This window comes from Trichosurus vulpecula, chromosome 5 (assembly GCF_011100635.1).
Source record: "Trichosurus vulpecula isolate mTriVul1 chromosome 5, mTriVul1.pri, whole genome shotgun sequence".
Lineage (NCBI taxonomy): Eukaryota > Metazoa > Chordata > Mammalia > Diprotodontia > Phalangeridae > Trichosurus > Trichosurus vulpecula.
The window spans coordinates 152457900-152483556 of NC_050577.1; the positions used below are offsets into that span (position 1 = coordinate 152457900).

The 25657-nt window shown below is 38.5% G+C and overlaps 1 protein-coding gene across 1 annotated transcript in view; it reads right to left on the bottom strand.

Annotated features, from left to right (window-relative positions):
- LOC118851095 (membrane-associated guanylate kinase, WW and PDZ domain-containing protein 2-like) overlaps positions 1 to 25657 on the bottom strand; it is a 389772-nt gene that overhangs the window by 64464 nt on the left and 299651 nt on the right. Inside the window, exon 16 of the mRNA XM_036760647.1 lies at positions 12644 to 12782. Within this exon, the coding sequence (XP_036616542.1) occupies positions 12644 to 12782 (139 nt within the window). The remainder of the gene's footprint in view (positions 1 to 12643; positions 12783 to 25657) is intronic.

The following is a 25657-nucleotide window of genomic DNA, read 5'->3' on the forward strand; positions in this document are numbered from 1 at the left end:
AGTTTGGAAAATGTATCTGTTAATATCAACACGTCCACTTATCAGTTGAGTTAGGAAGCTGAGGGAAGCTAGGACTCAAGGAGTTTAATAGCTTCTTCCTGGGATATTTTGTTGCTTACAACAGGGTCTAATTTATTTTATGTATTTTTTTCAAAGCATTTAGGAGATTCTGTAATGTTCTGGAGCTAGATGTAATCTATTGAATGCTATAGTAAACTCCACAATTGTCTCTGTTTTTAGATCCTCAGAAAGTAGGTCTGGGATACTTTGTAACATTGCAGAATCTTCCGGAACTTGTGCTCCATTAGCATTTCTTTCAAGAACCCAGAGTCACCTCCATGTCTGGATGAGCCATTCAAATACAACTATATAAATAGAACTAGTGACATCCTTAAGAGTTTGGCCCAACTACACACACACACACACATACACACACACACACGTGCACAATGGATGAAGAATGCTCAAAAAACATAACTAACAGAATCAGTCCATTGGTAAAGTTATGTTGGACAGACAGTGGATGGACAATTGGGCCCAGAACTGACCAGGAAGATGAAAGTGGGTTGTATTAAATTTGAGAAATTCTACAGTGTTCTTAGTCACTCCAAACTTGACCCCAAAACAAAAGGACTATCTTTTTAGAAACAATGTTCTTCTGAGAGGCAGCAGGGCTGGCCTTGGAATCTGGTATAATTGTGTTTAAGTCCTTCCTTTGACACAGTGACTATATAAGTGACTCTAGAGAAGTCATGCAGCATCCCCAGGCAGCACCCTCCTACACTAAAAGCTGCTGAGGCAGAGAGTTGTCTCACTGTTGGGGGGTGGGGAGTCTCCTACACACGTGAAATCACAATTTTGGTCCCTCAGAACTTGTCTCTTCCTCCTGCATTCCCTGACTTCCCTCAGGTCTCAATGAAAATTCTACCATCTGTAAGAGGCCCTTCCTCATTCCCTTTAATGTTGGTGTCTTCCCTCTGAGATCATCTCGAGATTATCCAGCATATATGTAGTTTATAGATAACAGCTTGCTTGTCTCTCCTATTAGCCTATGAGACCTTTGAAATCGGGGACTATTTTTACTTTACTTTGCATCCCTAGCTCTTTGCACAATGCCTGGTCCATAGTAGGCTCCTAATGAGTGTTTGTTGACTTGAGTTGACTTGAAATGCACAGTCTACAAAGAACTGAAATTATAGGGCACCCAGAGGGCATGGAGACATGCACAGTAGGTGAGAGTAGGCTGTGACATACTGACAATAGAAGCATAAGGATAATGGATGTTTAGTACGAAGGATCAAGGACTGGAAAAGGAGGTGTATTAATCATGTAGTTAAGAGCTAAGGATAACTAAAGGTTAGCCCACATGCATTACTGGTATTCACATACTGTCAATAAATTTAGAGGTGTACGCTAGCAGGCTGGGCAAGCCCCCCGTGAAGGACTTATGCGAGGTCATGGGCAGGAGTTGCATAGGACAAGAAAGCAAAAGCTAGGTTTCAATATGTGTCACTATAAAGAGACCTCGCATCAATGAGATCATAGATTCACAGAAATCACAACATTATAACAAGCCTTAGGGTTACCTATACACTTTCAAAAGCCAAATGCTCATTGAAGGCAATATAAAAGGTATTTGTAAGTGTGAAAGAATTTTCTCATACTCTAAGGAGAAATAAATTAAAAATAGGACTTTCATATGACTAAAGGCCTGATAGTGGGGAAATTAATTCTCGAGCTACGTTAGCATTCCATGGCAGCCTTCAGCTTCTGCCTCTATGAAGCTACAGCTTGGTAATTCATCACTTATCTGGTTAAAGGGTCTCCTGGGACAACCATAACACTGCAGATACCAGTCATGGGATCTTTTTAGAAAAGAAAAAAAATCCTCTTCTATGTGTGCAACAGGCAGGGATTTTAGCAGCTTCCCTTCCTGCTGTCTCCTTCCTTTAACAGTTTATCATTTTTCCTTTCTAAGCTGAAGGTTTTCTTGAGTGATTTGTGGAACATCTCATGGAAAAGGAAGATACGTTCAACCATGAATGTCAGAAGCTGAAATTAAATTTCAGAATTTATTATTGGAGCATGCTGCCTTTGCCCTATTAAAAATGCAGGTGAATTAGTACAAAGGCTATGAAGCCATTTAAAGACTCTCATAAACTTTGTCTCTGAGGAGGAGCTGAAGGCAATGGGGAATCTTTCATTCTCTTTATATTGGTTTGGGTAATCTCGATACTGTACAAACTTTGGGATGCTAGGTGGGGGAATTCCTGGTGTCTAGGTGAATATAATACAGCTGAAGACCAACTACTGACTTGTGTCCACCATAGAGTGAACAAATTACTAAAAGGAAACTGTTTTTAGTTTGGAATTTGTGATTAATTCAGATGGACCCAGCAAATTATTTTTTTTGGAGGGGGGAAGGCAAGGCATTTGGGGTTAAGTGACTTGCCCAAGGTCACACAGCTAGTAAGTGTCAACTGTCTGAGGCCAAATTTGAACTCAGGTCCTCCTGACTCCAGGCTGGTGCTCTATTTACTATGCCACCTACATGCCCCTGTAAATTCTTTCCTCAAAGACAGTACAGACTAATGGTGCCTATAAGGTTTCAGGGAATGTTTAAAGAGGGTGCGGGGTAGTGTAATAAGAGAACTGTCTTTTAAGCCATAAAGTGTAGTAAAAGGACTGGCTTTAGGTCCATAAGAACTGGCTTTGAATCCTGGCTTCACCCTTTACCAGGTAAGTGACCTTTACTTAAGCTCTCTGACTCTCAGCATTCTTCTCTTTAAAATGGGCATAAAAATATTTCACTGCTTATTTTACAAAGCTGTGAAGGTCGAAGGAAATAATGTATATAAAAACAATTCAAGAATTGTAAAGCATTATATTAAATATAAGTAATCATTAAGCCCTTATATTCAGGTCTTCTTAAATACTTTAGAAACACTTGTTTATATATAAAGAATAACTAATCATAAATAATTCTCATTTATTCAATAGAACAAGTCCTAAGTTCAGGTGTTATTACATGGTAAAATTATGTCAGATAAACTTGGTTTTCTTTAGGTAGCTGAAATGAGTAAAATTCCATTTTTTTGGGAAATGTCAATACTTCCAGGGATATTTAGTGTCATCCCATGTGTATACTCCATCCAAAGGCACAGATTGTGAATCATATCTTCCCATAATCCTCCATAGAGATTCACTTAACATATTGGGGCTCTTCCTCTAGTTCTCTTAACATTATGTGGATACCAATGGAGCATATATTCATTTATTGTCTTGTGCTCTTGCTACATTACTAGCCCATCTCCTTTTCTAAGCATATATGACTTTGAAGATCTCTTTAATGCTGCTTCTGGTGAGTTTCATTGGTAATATGCTGCAGCCTATTTCCCTGAAAGGAAGCTGATTTTTCAGCTTTGACTTTTCAGCAACTGTGGTATTTCTAAGTTATGCTGGCATCACTGGAAGAATACTGATATCAAAAATTGGGCCTTGGGTTTTAGGGAGATGCTTAGGGTCATTACTCTGTAACACTGGGGTCATTTCCTTAAAATTTTCAGATGTATTTTAGTCCATTCTCTTCTTTCTTTCTGGGTTCAGTTCATTGTCCATTTCCAATTTAGCTAAGAAATCCACATATATGCTCACATACATCTGTAATTAGACTCATTGGATACAGATAGACTCATTGTCCACCTGCAATTTAACCAAGATATGTACTCACTCAAATCCACATAAACACTTACATACATGTGTGTGTGTATATATATATACACATACATACAATACATACACAAACACACATATATACACATACATTCATACATACATATACATACATCTATATGCATAAATACACATGCATATATATGTGTGTGTATGTATATATATATATATACCAGCTCAATTCATTGTATATTCAACTCTATAATCTGAGGTATATGCATTCTTCATGCAATTGATTTTTCTTGGGTGGATAGTTAGCCTGAAATCTTTTGAGAGATCATAAACATCATTTAGAAGGCTCCACAAGATTTTGGGCATTTGATCTAATAAGCATAATGTCATCTGCAACAAGAGTGTTTCAAGGATGACTTCTTTACTGGACAACCTCCACTAGGGTTGTAAAAATCTTTGATGAGGATGTGTATCTCCCTGTTTTATGTCTCATTTTCTCTTAAGAATTAGTCAATGAACAGAGTTCTTTCTGTTGTTGCCTATTTCAAAGAAATCTTATGTTAATTTAATATCTGCATGGGAGTCTTCTTATTGGAGGAGGGTTTTTGGGAATAGCATTTTCCTCTATTGAATAAAGTGTTTTTTTTATAGTCAATAGACATTAACTGCAATAAGGTATTATATTCAATTTAATGGAACTGTATGTTACTGTAAAGATATAGTCAATGATGGAATGTTTAGTGGAAGTCTACTGATCCCTTTTCACAGCTTTATCAAGAATGCCCTAGTCATGTATATAGAATAATCTCAAAGCTTTTTTAGATATGGGAAGGATAAAGAAAAAGAAACTTTATTTGTTCTCCTTTTTCTGAATACCAATGAAGTATGTGATTTTCTTTTTTAATTGTTTGACAGAGTCCTTTCTTTCACCTGCTTCCAGAAGCAGTCACCTAATGCCCTCAAAATTATTCCACCTATAGCATGGGTCTCCTTTGAATATGCTAGCTATGGTCTAGCTATTCTTCCCATTTTTGTTTTCTTTAATCTTATTCTAACTCTTCATGCTTGATTGTGATGTTAGAGTCCACATGTGGTTTGATTTTTATGCTTGACATAGTTTCTAGGTTCTTCTGGCATTTGGTTTTTGTTAGTTGAAATTTCCTTGGGAATCCTGATAATTTATCTTTATGTCTGTCCTTTTATGTATTTCCAATTTTGGGGGGTCAATAGTTTGCTTAAATAGATCAGACTGGAGGTCTCTAAATTGAATACTACATCTCATTTTCATTCTATCTTCTGATTTAATATTGATTTTGATCTCTGTAATAAGTTGCAAGTCTGAATATATTCAGACAGGGGATTCCTAAGTGATTACCAAATTGGCAACCAGTCATATTGTTCCATGAGAGCAGAGACTATCTCATTTTTTATCTTTTTATCCCCAGTGCCTAACTCAGTACCTGGCACATAGTGGATGCTTAATGAATATTTGTTGATTGATTTCCTGTCTGTTAAAAATAATAATTTTCATTTTTAATGATGGCATTTATTTCTTGTCATGTCTAGTGCCTCCTAACTTTCTTCTGTTCATGATATAGCCGGGTAAGGCTTTTGGATTATCTAAAAAGACTTTGGTCTCTCTCATTTCTTAATAGGGAACAATGTTTTCCAGTACATTTTCACTCTTCTTGCCCACCTTTTCACTAAAATCTCCAAATATTTAAGCCAAGCCCCACTTGGCTATTATTTGGGCCCTAATTGGCTCAGAGTGAATGTGAATAGCAATTGTTAAGACCTTAGCTTAAAAAGGCTCAGGTCTCCCACTGCATCCAGGTCCATCCCTAGTCATCCTGATCTATATCTTGCCAATGGCCCCAGATGGCTCCAGTGGAGAAAGTGGGGCTGATAACTTTGCATAGCCCTCCCTCGCTTAAATCCAACTCACTTGAATGTCATGGCATCACTTCCCTGATGTCATGGTCCTGTCTGAGAACAAAGGACAAACAACAGGCTGGTTGTTGTACTGCCACCATAATCTAATAAGGGGACCACATGTGAATCTTTTCCAGCATGACCTTGGGCAAGTTACTTAACTTCAGTCTGCCTCAGTTTCCTCATCTATAATAATAGCACCCACCTTGAAGGGTAGTTGTGAGGATCAAATGAGATTTTGTTGTTCAGTCATTTCAGCCATGTCTGAGTCTTTGGGACCTCATCTGGGGTTATCTTGGCAAAAACACTGGACTGGTCTGCCATTTCCTTCTGCAGCTTATTTTACAAATGAGGAAACTGAGGCAAACAGGGTTAAGGGACTTGCCCAGGGTCATGCAGCTAATAAGTGTCTGAGGCTGGACTTGAACTCAGGTCTTCCTGACTCCAGGTCAGGTGCTCCATCCGCTGTGCCACCTCACTATCAGGTAAAAATGAGAACATAATTATAAAGCACTTACACAGTGCCTGGCACATAGTAAATGTCACATAAATGTTAATTATTACCAGTATTATTGTTGTTTCTCTTATACTGGGAGCACTGGCCAGAGATTACACTCTACTGGCATGTTTCAAGAACCCATCCACACTAGGAGGAAGCATCAGAGAAGGATTTTTGTGGAAACTTTATAACTGTTCTTTTTAATTAATTCAGATCTCCTTTCCCCACTGCAGCTTGTTCTAATTTGTAAGGTTTTTATGGCACGTTTGTTTTATGCCAGCTATGTGATTCTGGGTAAATTATTAAACTTCTCAATGTTATGGGAAATTCCCTAGATTAAAAATTGTAAGAGAAGGTGCTGACTTGCCTTGGTAGAGAAAACTTCCTCATCCAAGAATTCCCTATACTATATTCCCAGGTTTGGTTCCTATCCCTATCCTTGTTTCGGGAAAGACTTTTGTTCTCAAGATCAAATTTTTTCTATAGTGTATGAAATGTCTGATGAATAGGGACTTGCCAGAAGTTTAAGTACATTGTCAATTGAATAAGGGGCTTGCTAAGCAAATGAATACTGTCAAGAAGATGAGGAGAATATTTTCCTGTTTAACAGAACAGCCTATTTCTAAAGGAAGTTAGAAGTGATGTTTATGTATAAATAATGACATTGCAATATAAGAGGGCAGCACAGATTAAGCTGGTGCTTCAATATGATAATTTTAAAACATTCTTACCTATTAGGCAATAACTCTGTATCCTACTTACAGTGACTGTGTAGTCTTGAAAGTCATAAGTTACTTTTCTTTACCAACATCCTGTGCAGGGGCGGGGAACGTGCAGCCTCTAGGCCGCATGAATCCAAACAAATCCCTGGGATTTGTTCTGTGAAGTTTGAATTCAGTCAAAGGGCCACACTTGAGGACCTAGAGGGCTACATGTAGCCTCGAGGCTGAAGGTTCCCCACCCCTGTATGGCATAGAGACAGTCCTTTCTCCAAAACTGATGTAAACTAATTTAGTTTGACTATACTTGTACAGCTCAGTTTCATTTTCCAAGGGCCAATAACTGAACTAGAAATAAGTATTTACACAATTAACTTTGGGAATAAAAGTAGAAACAGAAGGACAATTTTCTGATTTGCTTCTTTCTGTAGATGCTATTTTTACCTGTCACAGCTGTGTGGATAGAAATGGTTAGTCCTTAATGTAGTCTGACTGTTGCCTACAGGCAGGTACGTGGCACAGTGTATAGAGCACCAGACCTGGAGCCAGGAAGAAATGAGTTCAATGTGGTCTCAGATACTTACTAGCTGTATGACCTTGGGCAAGTCACTTAACTTCTGTCTGCCTTAGTTTCCTTATCTATAAAATGGGGATAATAGTAGCATTTACCTCACAGAGTAGTTGTGAGGGTCGAATGAGAAAATAGTTGTAAAATGCTTAGTACAGTGCCTGGCACATAGTAAGTGTTAAATAAATGTTGACGATTATTACTGTTTCCCTTATACTTTTTTTTATTGAGCCTTTGGAGAGGCCAACAGCATTAATAGCAGCAGAAGAGCCTGTTTCTTTTTGCTTAATCGAATATGAATAGCAAATTATTGCCAAAGTACATATCCCTCCTGTTGGAGCATTGTTCTGTTCATACTTCCGTTTTATGAAGTAAGGGAACATTCGTGATTCTTCCCATGACTTGAGAGAAGAATCTATTTCAAAGCAGAGAGTTGTATAATTTATCCCTCTGCAGGTAGAGGGTTATGTTTTGGGGGTAAATTTTCTGTCAATACTCAGTTTTAGAAGACATTTTTGTAACCAACCCACAATGATATTATTCTTGTTAAGTATGGTGCATTTTTTTTCCCTTGGCTCAGTGGAGTGAATGTTCTCTGTTAGTTCAAGCTGGGGGTAAACGGGAACAATTCATCCCTTTGTCTGGCCTCAACACCAACACGCTCTTAGTCTAAGGTTTAGAGGAGAGAAGAAATATATCTATCTCCCGAGCTTCTCTTTCAAGTTCCACTACTTCCGAACCCTTTTATCATTCTCTGGCCCCCTCCATGGTTCTTCTGACAGGCCTCTCTGTGTGACCACGGATTTCCTGGCTGAATTTGTGAATTTCCCCCTCTGAGTTGGCAGAGAAAGCTTTTGAATCCTGAAGTAATTTCTGCCCTAGTATGTATGACACATTTGCAGCACATTTTATTCCTTTTCGTGGCTCACTTAGATTCACACAGACTTTTCTCAGTCAATAATCTGTCAGGTGCCCTGGATGTTTTTTCTTTTCTTTGCCTCTATGCTTATCTCTCTGTCACAGAACACCTTAGGAGCTTGATGCTAGGTATTTTTTTCCCTTTTCCCCCCCTATTTCTCTTGACCAAGCCCTGATTTTTCTTGACATTGCTCATAAATCCTGATAAAGGTCTTGCTTCAAAGATGTTTCCAGTTGTGTAGGTATCAGAGGGCTGGTTGATATCATTAACTAGACAAGAGTTCTACAGTCTGATAATCTTCAGAGTTTAGTCTTTCCCTTGCTGCTTTAAATCTGCAATTCCCTGGGAGGTTAAGGTATATCTCCCATGGGCTCCAATAATCCACAAAATAATCCTTTGGAGATGGAATTTAGGCTAAGCTTGGGATCTGAAATTTAAGAGGCTCACAACAGCAAATCTCAGGGTTGAATGTCACAAAAATTTAAATTCATTAAAACAAATAAAATCAAATTTCCTGTGATTAAGATGGCAGTAGACACCAGAAATATAATACTTTCCTCCTGCTTAACTAGTAAACATAAGCTCTCCATTTGTTGCCAGGAAAGAGATATCTCCTAACTTTGTTCAGTCCCTCTTTTTGATAACACATACAAAACACATGCATACACATGTACACATACACATACATGTCTGAGTGCATGTGTATACGTGTGCGTGTGTGTGTATCGGTTTATACTACATTTCATCGGCTACTGTCAGAAGAATTATGTTTGTTAGCCTTGGGTGTTCACTGCTACTTCAGGGTGGTTTGTATCATCCTCTGATGTGGCTGCTTCTTTGAACTGCTTTTTCCTAATTAGCCCCTGAGAGGTTGCAGAAACGTCACACTAAAAAAAAAATTAGTTACACTCTAAAAAACATTGCTGACCTGATCCTCAACCTTTTAAACTTCTTGTGAAAAACTTTTCATCCAACACATTAGTTTTGCCTCAAGAGCAAATGTCTAGTTTCTAGTGTACAGTCTTTCTTCTTCAAAGTGAGTTTCTTTGTAAACTGTTATGTTTTTATTCTACAGTCAAAATCTAGCTGATGTTGAAATTAACTAAATAGACTTAATATTACTGAACAAGTCTGGGACTGCAGAATCTTGGAAAAATGAAGAGACAATTCCATAATTATCACCAGTTTAACAGATTTAAGGACCAGCATGAAGGTTCAAGTGTCCGGGTGACATTACTGGCTAAACTCAAGTGAGAAGCAAACTGTTTTTTTTTTTCTGAAAGATTTAACTTTGGTTTGATCTCTCTGGGTAAAGTTAAAGTTGAGCTGACTAATGCTATCATATGCAGAGAATTTTAGCAGTCTGTTGTAAATGTATTGTAAATCTTTTTTTGATTCAAATCAATGAATCAATATTTATTTTTATGATGTATACTTTTTGTTGTTGCTGAGTTGTGATCCCATTTGGGGTTTTCTTGGCAAAAATACTGGAATGGTTTGCCATTTCCTTCTCAGCTTATTTTGTAGATGAGAAAATGAGACAAACAGTGTTTAGTGACTTGCCCAGAGTCACACAGCTAGGAAGTGTCTAAGTTCAGATTTGAACTCAGACCTTCCTGACTCCAGGCCTGGTACTCTATCCACTACACTACCTACCTACCCTATGATGTATACTATTACTTATATAGTTTCTAATTGTAAATTTGCTAAGAGTATTGGGGCTGAGGGCTCATCCCATATTGATGGAAGTTGCAAGGCATCTGGGAACTAGCAAGAGAGCCTCAAGAGGAAGTGAATGATAACATATATATATATATATGTATATGTATATGTATACATATATATGTATATGTATGTATATACACACATATACATATAGTAGCAGTAGTATTTTATTCTTGAGTAAAATATATATATAAAATTAGGTTTTTTTCTTGTTTACATTTACTAACATTTGATTAACTTTTTTCTGGTATAGATTGATCCTAACAGATGAGTGACAAATGCGTTTTAGAAGTGATTATAATTTGTACGTCACTATGATACTATTTAGTCATTGAAAAGCTCAGAGAATCAAATGATATTGATATATATCAGAGTTTGTATAATTTGCAAAATACGTAATACTGATACCTAATTGATTCCTGTAGCAGGATTTGGCTTGCATTTATTGTTCAAGTTAGTCAATGTTGTCAATATGATTAAAAACCACTAAAATAAAACTAGAGTTGGTCCTTGCTATGAAATATTTCCTTACATTTGTGTTGGCAACCAAAAATGGGCTCCTTAGCACTTAGTCAACAAGTGCCCTTGACTAGTTTGGCTTTTTCCCCTGAACTGAATGCTGTTTGTATGTTGGACTGGAGTAAGCTTGTCGGCCCCTTCACCTTGCTTCCCTTGCTTAAGCTGATGGAAAGAACCTGTGCTTTCCCGGTCAACCCCTTCACCTTGCTTAAGCAGATTGAAAGAACCTGTGCTTTCCCCGGCGTACCTTACACCCCCCGCAGAAGCCGGATGGTTAAAAGCAGCTCCCGTTGGAGCCAGAGGCTGCTACAGCTATAGCCACAGCCACAGCCGAAGCAGGAGCTGCCAGCAGCAGAGCTGACCTACGGGAGGAAGCTGAACAAAGACTTCAGGCCAGTGGGTAATCTTTTTACCATAGAGGGGGAAGCATGATTTTGCTTTACACAATCATGCTTCTCTGTAGCCTCCTGGTTACTCTTTCAAGGCGTACTTATTGGGCCTGGAAGCTTTTGATCAATGTATCAAAATGGGGATGCTGGTTCATGGGTTGGTTACTGTGGAGCCTAAATATATGTTTTGATTCTTCTGCCTTCTACTTTGAGAGTTTCTTATATCCGGCGGTTCCGAACCTTTCAGACATGTTTATGATCCTCTTTGAGATTATAAACTCTGCCCTCCTAATACAACATTTCACTGGGTACAGATCTAGTCCCAGAGAAAACTTTTGAGCTCAAAGGACTGTCCACTTGGTATTCTTCACTCTTTCATGAGCTTTGAGATTCATGGTTTGATTTTTTTTTCTTTACTGTAGGATAAATTATTTAATTAAACAATTACTTAATGAGTGCTTACTATGTGCCAGGTATTGTGCTAGATGCTGGGGATATGAAGATAAAAATGTAGTAGTGTCTGCCTTCAAGGAGTTTACATCCTACAAACTATTCAGAGTTGCTGAATTTGGATGGTTCCACTGGGCTCAGAGGTTGTGTACGCACTGGGAAAATGAAATGGAAATTGAAACAATTCCTAGATGACTCATGCAAAAAGTATGGTTAGGACATACATACATACACACACACACACATATACACACACATATATATGTGTGCGTGTGTGTGTATATATATATATACATATATATATATATATACATATATATATATATATATGTATGTGTGTGTGTGTGTGTGTGTGTGTGTGTATAGTGGGGCAGGGAAGGAAAAGGGAGTCCTAGTAAGGTGGGGGGGAGCTCCCATGTTGAGATCAGCCATTCACATTCACTGCATCATTGGATAATTGATTAGCTCAACTCTTTCCTCCAGTTTTCTCAGCTCATACCACTGCATTTCATGTGACAGACCCACGCTGATACGTTATAAAATAATGATTTTGATAGTGTTCTAAACTAGCCATAGGGAAATAATCACTCAAAAGCCTGCTGACGGCACAAATTTATAGTCTCAAATGCATTTATAATAGATGTTTGGAAAGGTCAGCAGGTAAATAATAAAAGAGGGTATTTGCGAATGGGGGGAGGGAGTGGGGAAACCCAAATCTCAAAATGTAAAAGAAATACAATTTCTAGATGAAATGGAAGTTTAAGTTTTAAACTCTAAACCATCAAAATACCTGGGAAGAGATCTCTTTAAAGGCTGACAGATAAATTAGAAAGGCAGGAGTGTCTTTCAGTATTGCTAAAGAATCATAAGTGACTGATGCACAAGTAATTTTAGGAAATGATTTGTGAATTACTGTGAACCCAAATGAACAGAAAAATGCCTGCGAAAGTGAAAAGGAAAACATATTTCAATACAGGAATATTTGCATAATCTCCTAGTACACTCAGAGATGCCCTGGAAAACATTAGCATTATCTACATTTCCAATTGAAAACATTGTAAGTATACTAAGTAGAATATCATATATATTTGTTTAAGTAGGTACTTAAAATATACTTATATAGTGATAGCTAAATATAGAGTTAGGTAGAAACAGAGAACTAATTTAGTTCTAAAAGGGACAAGAATATTTTCAGTACACAGGAGGATACAAAAGATGAACTACGATGTGAAAACCCACCGTACTCTGGGACCTGCCCTGTCCCACGTTTCAGCAGCAGCCTCACTCTTCTCCCTCCAGACTTGATTAGCTCGATCGCTCTGGCATGTGTCATGTCTCTTGTGCTTTCCCCATTGATTTCAATGATCTGATCTCCTACCTGAAAAGTAATAACACACAGAAACACAAACATGAAAGTTAACCAAGTTAGCCACGTAGGGTTATAAAATTAGAAAATTACCATCTCTCAAGGATTAGAAGGATCAAAAGATTATTGGATAACAGAGAAATATGGTGGCATGGGAGAGTGGGAGGAACATTGGACTTAACACAAAAGAAATGAGTTTGAATCTCACCTTTGTCATCAGTATCTATGTGATTGTTATAGACCTACTAGCCCTCTCTTTCCTTATCTGTCAGATGGGGATAATAATACTTGGACCAACCACCACCTAGGGTTATTGTGAAGCCCAATTGAGATGATGTACATAAACTATTTTATAAGCCTTATAGTGATAATAAATATCAATTTTTCCTCAGTGATGATGATGAGGATGGTGATGATGATGATGATGATAATAATAATAATGAAGTTTTATCATCTGGACACAAAATCATTTCAAGGTACGAGTTCTGAATCTGGAACATACAACTTTGCTTACCCTTTCAATAATTAGCTCATAAGATAATTTCAAACTACCCAACATGTTATTATCAGGGTATATCTCTTAGTTTAAGTCTTTAATTTTTTACATGAAGAGCCACCTTCATGCTCTAGGCTGAATGTAAACTCTTCCATGAAGTCTCCCTTGGTTCCCAGCCCTCTCCCTGAGCCCACCCCAAGCTGGAAGTGATCTCTCTATCACCTGCTATCAAAATGCTTCTTTAATCACACATAATATAATAATTATAATTTATATTTTATTTACTTGAATGTACATCTTAACTCTTCAACTAAATAATTTCATAAGTTTCCAGAGAATTCTCAGCTTACCTTTATACCTCTCTCAGAATTGGTATATTACACACAGTAGGTATTTAATAAATGTTTATTGAAGAAATGAATGAATGAAAGAATGAAGGCAAAGACTGTTTCCTTGCTGTCATTGCAGCCCCACCGCCTAGTACTTTGCCTTACTCATAGTAGATATTTAATATATATTTAATTAATTGAATTGAATGAGATACAAGTGAATGAGATACAGCAATCTCTTGTATCACCTTACACAAGTCACAACTTCTCTTGACCTCAGTTACTTCATGTATGAAATGAGGACACTGGACCAGATGTCACCTAAAATCCCTGCCAATTCTAAATCTATGAGTCTATACTCTCTGTGTTGACGTAGGACACAGATCTCCAAGGTCCATTGTAATAGCTTTGTGTTTGCTGTAGCCATCTGATTAGCTTTTTTGGTCAAGCTCTTTTTGTGATTTTTTCATTCCCTATTATTTAAATCACTTTTTGATTCGGTAGCTCCTGGGCATTACTGTGGCACTGATTCTTCTCATAAACAAAGCTTGATAGAGATTTTAAGTTGTGGCAAATTTTCCATCACAACTATTTGAATAAAAATGAGCCCTCTGAAGCTTTTGATCAAGCCCTGGCATGCTTATGGCTGAAGATTAACCAGTCCTCCTCAATTGTCAGAATTATTTATATTCTGTGATTCCTACTTGGCTTTTGTTAAAAGATATTAAGGGCAGCTAGGTGGGGAAGTGGATAGAGTGCCGGGCCTGGAGTCAGGAAGACTCCTCTTCATGAGTTCAAATCTGTCCTCAGACACTTACTAGCTGTATGACTTTGGGTAAGTCACTTAAACCTGTTTGACTCAGTTCCTCATCTGTAAATGATCTGGAGAAGGAAACTGCCAACTACTCCAGTATCTCTGCCAAGAAAAACTCAAGAGGGGTCACAAAGAGTCAGACACAACTGAACAACAATGACAAAATAGATATTTAAAGACATGCTACTGTGCTGATGTCATGTCACTCCTGCCATACTATTACCATCAGGAAGCTTTGAATTAAATATGTTTCATTTCATTGCAAACCACTTAAGACAAATTAGCCAAGAAAAGGACTGTGTGCTTGCTTTACAAAAATACTATTTAGTTGGGGTGCATAAAGGCTGCTGAACACAGCATGAGAAAGATAAACTCTGTAATAGAGTAGAAGATGAGCCTGGCCTTGAAGGATATGTATATGTGTGTGTGTGTGTGTGTGTGTGTGTGTCTGTGTCTGTGTCTGTGTCTGTGTCTGTGTGAGACAGTGGGGTGAGTGGAGGGAGATTAGCAAAGGAAGAGAGAGATAGAATTCTGCAACCATCATGTAGGAAGGACATTTAAAATATTCCTTCCAAAAGATTACAGTCACAGAACTTTTTTGTTGTTCAGTTGTTTCAGTTGTGTCTGACTCTTCGTGACCTCATTTAGGGTTTTTTTTGGCAAAAATACTGGAGTGGTTTGCCATTTCCTTTTCCAGCTGATTTGACAGATGAGGAAACTGAGGTAAACAGGGTTAAGTGATTTGCCCAGGGGCTCTTTTAGCAAGGTACTTTAAGGTGGAAAAGGTATTGATGGAACCCCTAGTACCTCTTCCCCTCCTCCCCAAATAAACTGAATTAAGTTGCTATTGACAGGTAGCAGATTTTTATTGAACTGACTGGGGAATGTGGGCTGCCATCCATACCCTGGGGGGGCTACCCAGAAGAATCCACCATCACCTCTGAATAGATGGCCTTGTCTCCTTAGTCCCACTCAGGGCACTTGGGATGAGACAACTGAAGAAGAGACTGCTAGAATAGATCCCTTTGGGTTGCTGAACTCCTGTATGTATGTATGGGCCTTTATCGATGAATGGCAAACCTTTTCTTCTTCCCTGATTGACTCCACTCTCCTCTTCCCATAGCTTCAATCCCAGATTTCTTCTCAACATAGCCACACCACCTTATGAAGCCACCAATCAGAAACTCCCTCCCTCCTCCTCTAGTTCACTCTTTGGTCCTCCTCAGCATCCTCCTGCACTCTTTCCTCCTTTCCTCCAGTTTTAGAGGCCGAGGCTGTTTTGCTCCTTGCCAGAGTGTTCTACTTGTGTCCTCTACCTATGCTCTCCTATTATCCTTTCCAGTAACTTGCTGATTAAATCATCCCCTCTCTCCAAATCTTCCATCTCTTTATCCATTGACTCCTCTATTGCCTACAAACATTCACAGATTTCCCTCAAACTCCTCAAAAAAAACCCCTTCATTTAGCCTTCCCGTCTCCTTGAGCTATAATTTCTCCTCATTTTCACTGGGGTGAATGCAAAAGTTTTCTGGAATGGAAAGGTTAGGAAGGATGTTTAGTGTGCCAGGAGTCGAATTTTTAATGTTTTAAGATAGTACGCATCAAGGATACTAACTTTAATATATCAATATATTTTTGATAATATCTTTTGTATTACTAGTATGCAAATTGTTGGCTAACATGCTAAAAACTACCCATTCCTTGTTGAGAGCAGGGGCGGGGGAAGTTGTTCATCCTTGAACCAAATATTAGTTACCAATGTTTGAGTGATCACCATATATTTAATACTATTTTAGATATATACGTTAACCCAACAAAAGCATTTCTTTGCTTCAGGGCTCTGACACACAGAGTAAGGTAGATATAATGACAATGACCAGTTGACTATGGATTCAGATTGGAAAAAGACCTTAGAGCCCACCAAGTCCTGCCCTCATGTGACAGATGAAGTGACTGAGGTTGAGAGAAGTTATGTGACTTCTCCAGGGTCATAAAGCTAATAAATATGAGAAGCAGGATTGGAACCTAGGTGTTCCTCACTCCCTGTCCAGTATTCTGTCTACTGTGCTAATGAATTAAGAAGAATTAAAAGCATTGAGGGATAAATCAAGTCAACGAGCATTTAATAAGCACCTACTGTGTGCCAGGGTCATGAAGAATCAGACACTGCTGAGCAACAACATACATATGTCTATGTCTACACACATGTAAATTTGATTCCATTGATTCTGAAATGAACTGTTTTCATGGAATTATGAAAGGGGAAGTGAAGAAAATAAGCATTTATTAAGTGCATACAACGTGGTAGGCATTATGCTAAGCACTTTATAAATATTATCTCGTTTGACTCTCACAACGATCCTAGGATGTAGGTGCTATTATGATCGCCATTTTATAGTTGAGGACAAGGAGGGAGGCAGAGGTTAAGTAACTTGCCTATAGTCACACAGGTAGTAAGTGTCTGAGGCTGGATTTGAACTTAGTTCTTCCTCATTCTAGGCCCAGTGCTTGCTCTCATCAACTGTGCCACCCACCTCCCTGAAAGGGAGCTGAAAAGTCATCTAGCTCAATCCACAGCTGAATAAGAATCCTTTCTACAAGGCTGACAAATGGTCACACAGGTTTTGCTTGAACACCTCTATTGATAAGGAATCAGTGGACTTCCTCCAAATTCAGTCTTTTTGCATTCCAACTACTGAATAGTTCCAATTGTTCAAAAGAGCAGCTAGGTGGCACAGTGGATAGACCACTAGGTCTGGAATCAGGAAGACCTGACTTCAAGTCTGACCTCAGCCTTTGTGTGCAAGTCACTTAACCTTGTTTGCCTCAGTTTCCTCATCTATAAAATGAGCTGGAGAAAGAAATGGCAAACCGCTCCAGTATCTTCCAAATGGGATCACAAAAAATTGAACACTACTGAGATGACTGAACAGCAACAATTTTAAAGTTAAGTTAAAACCTATTTATGAAGATGTGGACACGACTGAATGACAAAAATTGTTCAAAAGATATTGCTTTTGTAAAAGCTGAATCTCTTTTTGCAATACACACCAATTCCTGCTAGTTCTACTCCCTAGGACCAAGAAGAGCAAGTCAAATATCACTTGTGCAAGATGGCACTTCAAATACTTCCAAACTGCCATCCCCAGTTCATCCAAATGGTCTTCATATGGCATGACTTCACTAGACCTTTCCTTGCTTTCTTTCCTAAAATGTGACATTCCCCAAATGGAAAGAGCAAGTCGGATGTATTCTGACCAGGTCAGAGGTCTCCTTAGTTCTCGATGACATGCTTTACTCAATATAGCCTGAGTTTTTCTTGTTGTTCAGTCATTTTCAGTTGTGTCTGACACTTTGGGATCCCATTTGGGGTCTTCTTGGCAAAGATCCTGGAGTGGCTTGCCATTTCCTTCTCCAGCTCATTTTACAGATGAGGAAACTGAGGCAAACAGGGTTAAGTGACTTGTCCAGGGTTGCACAGCTAGCAAGTATCTGAGGCCAGATTTAAACTCAGGAAGACTCATCATCCTGACTCTAGGCCTGCTGCTTTATCTACTAGTTGTCACTTAGCTGCCCAAGTATATTTGCTTATTTTTTGTCTATAATATCACCCTAATGCCTCATATTGCTTTCTTAAGCTCCCCAGACATTTTTAGATGAACTACTGTCTAGCCCATCTTGTACTTGTGAAGCTAGTTACCCAAACCTAAATGTGAGACTCTGTATTAATGCACATTAAATGTGATCTTATTTGATTCAGTCCAACAATTTAGCTTGTCAAGATCTTTTTGTATCCTGACTGTCATCTAACACATCAGCTGTTCCTCCTACCTTTTTCTTATTTGCAAATTTGATAAGCATGCCATCCATTGCCTTTATCCAACTTGTTAAGAAAAATGTTACACAGTATGAAGCCAAGGACAAGATCCCTGGGCAGCTCAATCAAGAGCTCCTCATCTGAGTTGACACTGAACCATCAAATACACTAAATTTTGGTGTTAGCTACTTAACCAGCAACAAGTTGACTTGTTGTCTAACGTACATTTCTCCATCTTGTCCACAAAAATAACATCAGAGATACTGTCAAATGTTTTGCTAAAATATGGGCAAATTATATCTATAATATCTTCCTGATCTAAAAGCTTGGTTGCCAAGGAGTTGCCAAATAGTAGAGGTAGTTACCTTCCTAGGAATTCTCAACACCTACAAAATCACAGGTCTCCTTAAAAACCAAAGAAACCAGTTTAATAACTGTCAAAAATGAAGATGAGGTGATTCTCTCATAGGCTATGCTCTTGGTGAATCAAAGCTGGCTGGCTCTTTGTGACCCATACTTCTCCTTCTAGATTTTTGTTCACTATGCCTTTACTGCCAAGCATGAGAACTTTGCTAGGAAGAAAAGCCAAGCCTATTGGCCTCGCTGTTGTTGTAGACTCAACTCTCTTCCCTTCTCCAAAAATCAGAATAACATTTTCCCTTCTCCATTTCTGTACTACTTCTCTCATTTGCCTCAATCTTTTCAAAGATCGATGATAGTGGCTCAGAAATCATGGCTACCAGTTTTTTCAGCAACCTGAGATGCATATAGCTCATGAAGGTCTCGTTACATGGACTCTCTTGCTACCTCCCTACTTAGATCTACTTAGCTCTATTAGCCATTTTTGTTTTGTTCTTTCCAGTCTAAATATTAGTGTCAAGAAGTCATAGTTGTTATTGTTGCTTTTCTTCTTCCTTCTTCCTCCTCTTCCTCTTCCTCCCCCTCATCTCACCAACTAGGAGCAGCAATTTTAAGCCCCCTCTTTTCCCTAATGACCATCCTTTTTTTGGTGGTCCTTTGCTTTCCTCAGCAACTTTAGCTCATTCTCAGTTTTTGTATCCCTGACACTATTCTTTATAGGACTTTGTCACACATATTTATTCATTCTCAATTATCTGCCCTTGTCCCTGTCTATTTCTTTTAAATCCACTTTGGTTGATATGCAGCCACATCAGTATCTTTAGACAACCTGTTCTTGTCTTTTTCACTGGAATTACTTCTTTTTGTTTCTTTAGAATTCCACTCAAACATTTTCCTAGGATGATATCTTCTAAAAATATAATTATTGGGATTTCTACTTATTCTTTTTTTCTGAACCCACTGAAATCGGTTCTCCAAAAATATAGGGTACATGTCAGACTATGCCCAACTTTTTCTCTCAGTATCACAAATTTTAGGAAAACCGAATTGAATTCCTGACCCTGATCTCTATCACACATTATAAGATAACTTGGTTACTTGCAACAAAGTTCTCAACATTTCCACCACAGAAACAAATTCTTCCATGTTGGTGAGAGATCCAGAATAGCAGATACCCTCACTGCCTCTTCCACTTTCTCAGGCGTAGAATTATCATTAAGACAAGTCAAAAATTATTACCTACTTTGTTTTGAACAGAAGAGCTCAATAGAGGTCCAGAAAATTAAAATCTCCAGTCTCTACTTCATTATGTCTTGATACCAGCCTTGCAATCTGTTTTCTGGACTCTCATTTATTTGCTTTCTGTTCAGGTCATCTGTAGTATGCTCCAATAACACTTGCTTTTGTTTCTGCCTCCATTTTTCTTATCCGAACACCTTGTTCCCTTCCATGCTTGACCATCTACTTCCTAGATTTCCTCTAGTGGATTTATTTCCTTAATATACGTCGTTACTTGTCTAGAGGTATGATTCAGCCGGTTCGCACAGGTTTGGTAGAACCGGTACCTAATTGTAGGTTGAATTCAGGGAACTGGTTGTTAGCGGGGATGGGGCCTGCACCTGCCATGTCAGCAGTGGCCACTTGAGCTTAGTTTTGTGGAGAACTGGCTGTTAATTTATTTGAATCCCACCACTGCTTTTCCCTAGACTCTTTGCTTGGAATCTAGCCTATTCATTTCAAATAAGGCACAACAAGGGTGGGGCGGGACCCTTCCAGGGAGCTGAGTATGTGCTCAGGCCCCTTGCTGAAGGATGTACGCCATAAAGCTCCTTGGAATACATGAAGATGGTTGGTTACTCAGCCAGGAAAAGCCATTCCCTTAATAGGTTATAAGAATTATAGAAAGGCTCTCTGTCTGTCTCTGTCTCTCTGTCTCTCTCTGTCTCTGTCTCTCTCTCTCTCACTCTCTTGCTATTTTGGGATAGCTTTTCTTTGTATTTCCAGAGTTGTTGGGGAGGGGACTTGTGTTCCTTCTCTTGACACTCAGCACAAATGATGGTTTTGCTTTTGAATGGCACCAGTGATGAAAATACCACAAAGTGAATCTTATGGTCTTTGGTTTCTTGCCCAAGATTTCATAATCCTTTAGCAAGGTTTTTATAGATTCCTTTTGTCCATATCATTTGTGCCTATTGGAATCACTAGAGATGTACAACAGTTATTGGGTAATCCCTCCCTAACATACGCTCTAGGGTAAATGCCTTGACTTCTAGGATCTTTGGGTTGAATGTAATATTGGGATTAGGTCTTAAAATCAAGGAATAACAGAAATGGGGAAGTTGTAGTTATTCTAGTCAAATGGACAAGAAGCCTGTGGATACACTCAGATTTAAAAAATCAGTTTAATAATATGTCATTTTAATGATTATAATTTCAATGTGGCTACAGGCTTAGGTTTCTTCTTCCTCTCCATAAAAACATATAAAAACATAGGGATGCAAAACATATGAACCTGTGTTTTCTCTTCTATCTCTACACCAACCATGTACACACATTTTGAATGTAACTCACTATCAAGAAAACCCTGGAGGAAGGAGTTGATTTTTTATTTTGCTTTACTATCTTGATACATGGGGCAGCTAGATGTCTCAGTGGATAGAGTTCTGGGCCTGGAGTGAAGAAGACTCGTTTTAGTTAGTTCAGATCTGGCCTCAGACACTTTAGTAAATTGTGTGACCCTGGGCAAGTCACTTAACCCTGTTTGCTCAGTTTCCTCATTTGTAAAATGAACTGGAGAAAGAAATGGCAAACCATTCCAGTGTCTTTGCCAAGAAAATCCCCAAATGGGGCCACAAAGAGACTAAAACAACTCAACAACAACAAATTTTGATTAAAGTCAGAAAGAATGACAAGTCTGTGAGGAAAAAGACTTTAACCTTTCTACCATATGGAAGCATTTGATTTCATTTGAGAACCTGTGTAGGCAAGCTGCCCAGTTTCCTGTCATCTGATGAACTTCACTCTCTCATCTTACAGGTTAATCAAGCCAGGGAAAGGATTTGATGAAACCAACTGTAAATTAGCACCTTTCTCTAAGAGTAAACAAGAAGATATACCTGTGAGATCCAGGCCTAGGCTCTTCCTCTTCCTGTCCATCTCCTTAACCCTGCCAGCACCAAGCCTCTTTCATCTCATGCTTATTTACTAGAATTAATCTTTAAATAACCACCCTATTCTTTTTTTTATAACTTTTTTAAAGTCCAATTGAGAATAAGCAAAAGGAGAACATTTTGAGTGAGGTAGACTAAGTTATAGGGTAACCGTATTGTGGTAAGTAGCTCAAATATATTTCTATATTGCTTAGGAGGGGAGAGAAATGCCAACTTAGGCATCTGGGGTTAAAGAAGGCAGATTAAGTGTTACAAGGAGATTTGATTACCTTTTCCTCTGGTATATAAATCCATTAATCTTTAGCACTCTGGGGAAAATAACAATTTTAATATCCTTTAGTGCCTTGAGTACAAGTACAACATACGAGATAAAACTGCTGTCTTCTAGCATAGGGTCAGAAGCTGGGAATTTCGATCAGGCTCATTCAGAGAGGCAGCTTTTTCTTTAAAAATCATCACTTAATACTTTAATTACCTTGGGTCTCTGGGTTTAGTGGTTTTTCTTGTCTTAACGGAAGATGAAAGTGTCTGAAGTCATCATATATTGGAGACAGTGTGGTACAGAAAGCTAGATTTGGAGTTAGAGGACCTGGGTTCAAATCCTAGCCTTGCTGCTTTGCTATCTATGTGACCCTGGATAAGTCATTTGACCTCTTTGTGCTCCCATTTCCTCATCCATAACATGAGGAGGTACGATCAGATGGCTTCTAGGGTCTCTTTTCAGTTCTGAATCTATGATGCTATGTGGATGAAGTTAAGGAATGCTTGTTATTATCAGGAAACGCCAGAATTTCTTAGGATAACAATTACTTCAAAAACAGGTGGAAAAAAGGTGTGGGGCTTATGTCTGCATTTGCCATCAAATGGGGGAAGGGGAAGGAAATGAGCATTTATATGGCACCTATTACGTGCCCAGCACTGTGTTAAATATTTTGTCAATATTATCTCATTTGATCCTCAACTCAACAGTTCAATAAACATTTATTAAGCATCTACCATATGCCAGGTACTGGGCTAAGCTCTAGAGGTACAAAACGAGGCAAAAGACAAAAGCTACTGCCTTCAAGGAGCTTACGCTCTAATTGGGGAGACAACATGCAAACAGACACATGACCAGCAAGCTATATATAGGATAACAGGAAATAAAAGTGGGAAAGCACTGGAAAGTAGTTGCTCTTATTATCCCCATTTCATGGTTGAAGAAGCTGAGACAGACTGAAGTTAAGGGACTTGCCCAGGGTCATATAGCTTCTCAGTGTCTGAGGCTGAATTTGAACTCAAGTCTTCCTGACTCCACGCCCAGAGCTCTATTCACTGCCCCTTCTAGCTGCCTGCTAGTATTAAGCAAGTAGCATAATTCAGTATATTCTTCTTGAGGTTTAAACTAAATTATGGATTAAATTCTGTCTTGAAATACAGCAAATGAGTCCACATCAGAGCTGTCTGCTGTACAGATAGCTCTGCAAAAACATTCCTCTGTTTTTGTCAGTCCTATGTAGTAAAAGATGACAAGGATCTGAAGGCTAGTATTTTTATTTCCTAATAGTGAAATGGTTAGACTGTTGGACTTTGAGTCGAGGAGCCCTGAGTTTGAATCCTACCTCAGATATTTAGTAGCTGTGTGACCTTGGATGAGTCACTTAACTTTTCTCAGCCTTGGTTTCTCTATCTGTAAAATGTATATAATAACAGCTTCTCTTGTTGTTTTGTTGGAGTGAGCATCAAATGAGCAAGCATATATATATATATATATATATATATATATATATATATATATATATACATATATACATATGTACACACACACACACACATATATACATATATATACACATATATACACACACACAAGCACAAGCATATATATATATACAAGCATATATACATATATACAGATATATATATACATATATCTTACATATATATGTATATATATATATATACAGCACTTTGCAAATCTTAAAGTGCTTCTATCCATTCAAAGTATGATGATGATGATGTGAACAAGTCTGTAATAGACCCTAATTCTTAAATAACTATAGATCTTTTGATACTTTGATCGATAAATCCCAGCTAAGTCTCCTCTCCATGTTAACACAATTGACTTGAATGCAAACCATTTCTGTTGCTAAGGCTTTGGGGTCAATAATAGCCTTGGAGAGGGAGCTTGCCTCTCCAATGACAGCATGATTCTTGTTAAGAGGCGTCAAGGTAGGCTAAGCTTTAGTGTACCTCAGCAGACCTTAAAGCTTTCTTGAAATACTGTCTTAAGCACTTCCAATGAAACCATAATGATTTCAATAACACTTAGCTAAGGTCCAACGAGGTTTCAGCAACAGTAGATGATACAGATGGTTGATGATAGGGAAAATTGTGTGAAATCAATGCTAAGGGAGTAGCTGAAAATAGGGGGATGGGAATGTGGAGAGCAGAATCTAAGCAGAGACCACCAGACCAAGAAATATTATAGTGATAGGTCTTTACTGTGGTGTGCTAGCAGAGTCATTGAACAGGGTTTTAAAGGACAGGATACCTGGGACCCTTAATAGTCCAGTTACTTGAATAAAGGACAGACTCGTGTCTCCTTTCCTCAGATGAGTAGAGCCTTTATCTGTATGTACTGCCATATAGTGTGTGTGTGTGCGCGCATGTGTATGCTTTTTTGGTCTCCTTGCTGTGCTGCATAGTATTAAAGCTTGTGCTTAAACTGCCACCCAAATACCAGTTTCCTGCAAATCCTCGAACTCAGGGCTTTTCTCTAACTCGAACTGTGAGGCCAAATATAGCAACAATGGAACTGTCCCACTCTTCCTCGGCAGCCTAAAGACTGACTGAATTAGTTTATATACAATATTTCACTTCCAGAGGGGTAGGGGAAAAATCTTAGGTCTTATTAATAATGAAAAAGGTGACAAAGAGAACAGCAACTATCCACCTATATATCTATTTTCCTATCTATACATAACTTTTCTGAGACTTCTCTAAATCTGAATTGAAGACATTCACAGTGCAGTTCTTAACAGCGGAAGGCAGGCTTTCATAAGCAATATTATACAATGGACCACATTTTTACCATCATGTGACTGACTGAAAGATGCAGAGAATACACTATCTCACTGTGCTTACTCTTTGTTGATTATGGTAGAGCAAAGAAGTGTCTAAAAGGCTTTCCTCTAATCCTATGTCTTCCATCCATTCATTAAAATCATCCCAGATTCTTTGACAAATATAACACAAATAATCTTGTTGCACAGTACTCTGATCACCCCCTCTCTGTTTTTGCCAGAAACAAGGACCATCCTTTCTGATAAGATAATTCTAGCAGTGTTGTATGGCTGTGACACATAGAACACAGGAGACTAAAAAAAACCTGAAAATGAGGAACTTCTAAAGGACAATGAGGTAGGAGCCCAGTGAAGGATTTGAAAGAACAATATGTGTGAAGAATGTCATCAGGGAGATGTATGATAGAAAAAGAAGATGGGTTAGTCTCATGGCAAGGATGAGGGATGACAGGCAGACGTCTGGGTACTCCACTGGTACCATTACGGCATCACAGAAAAGTGAGGAAGGCCTACCTCGTGTGCTGAACATACTGTGAGTCATGGAGGAGAGTTGCACAGAACAGCCAAGTCTGGATGGGTTGTGATTACCATTGTTGGAGGAAATAGCCAAATTTATTAGATTACAGATGAATACGAGTACTCTCCTCCCATAGCTTCAATGCCCAGCCCAATGCTTCCAAGTCTACACATTTAGCTCTGCTTTCTCCACTGAGCTCCCCATTTTTGGCTACTCTCCACTTTTATACATTGCCGGCACTTCAAACTTAACACATTCCAAACTGAATCTATCATCTTCCCAACTAAGCCTGTGTCTCCTCCCAACTTCCTTCCATTGA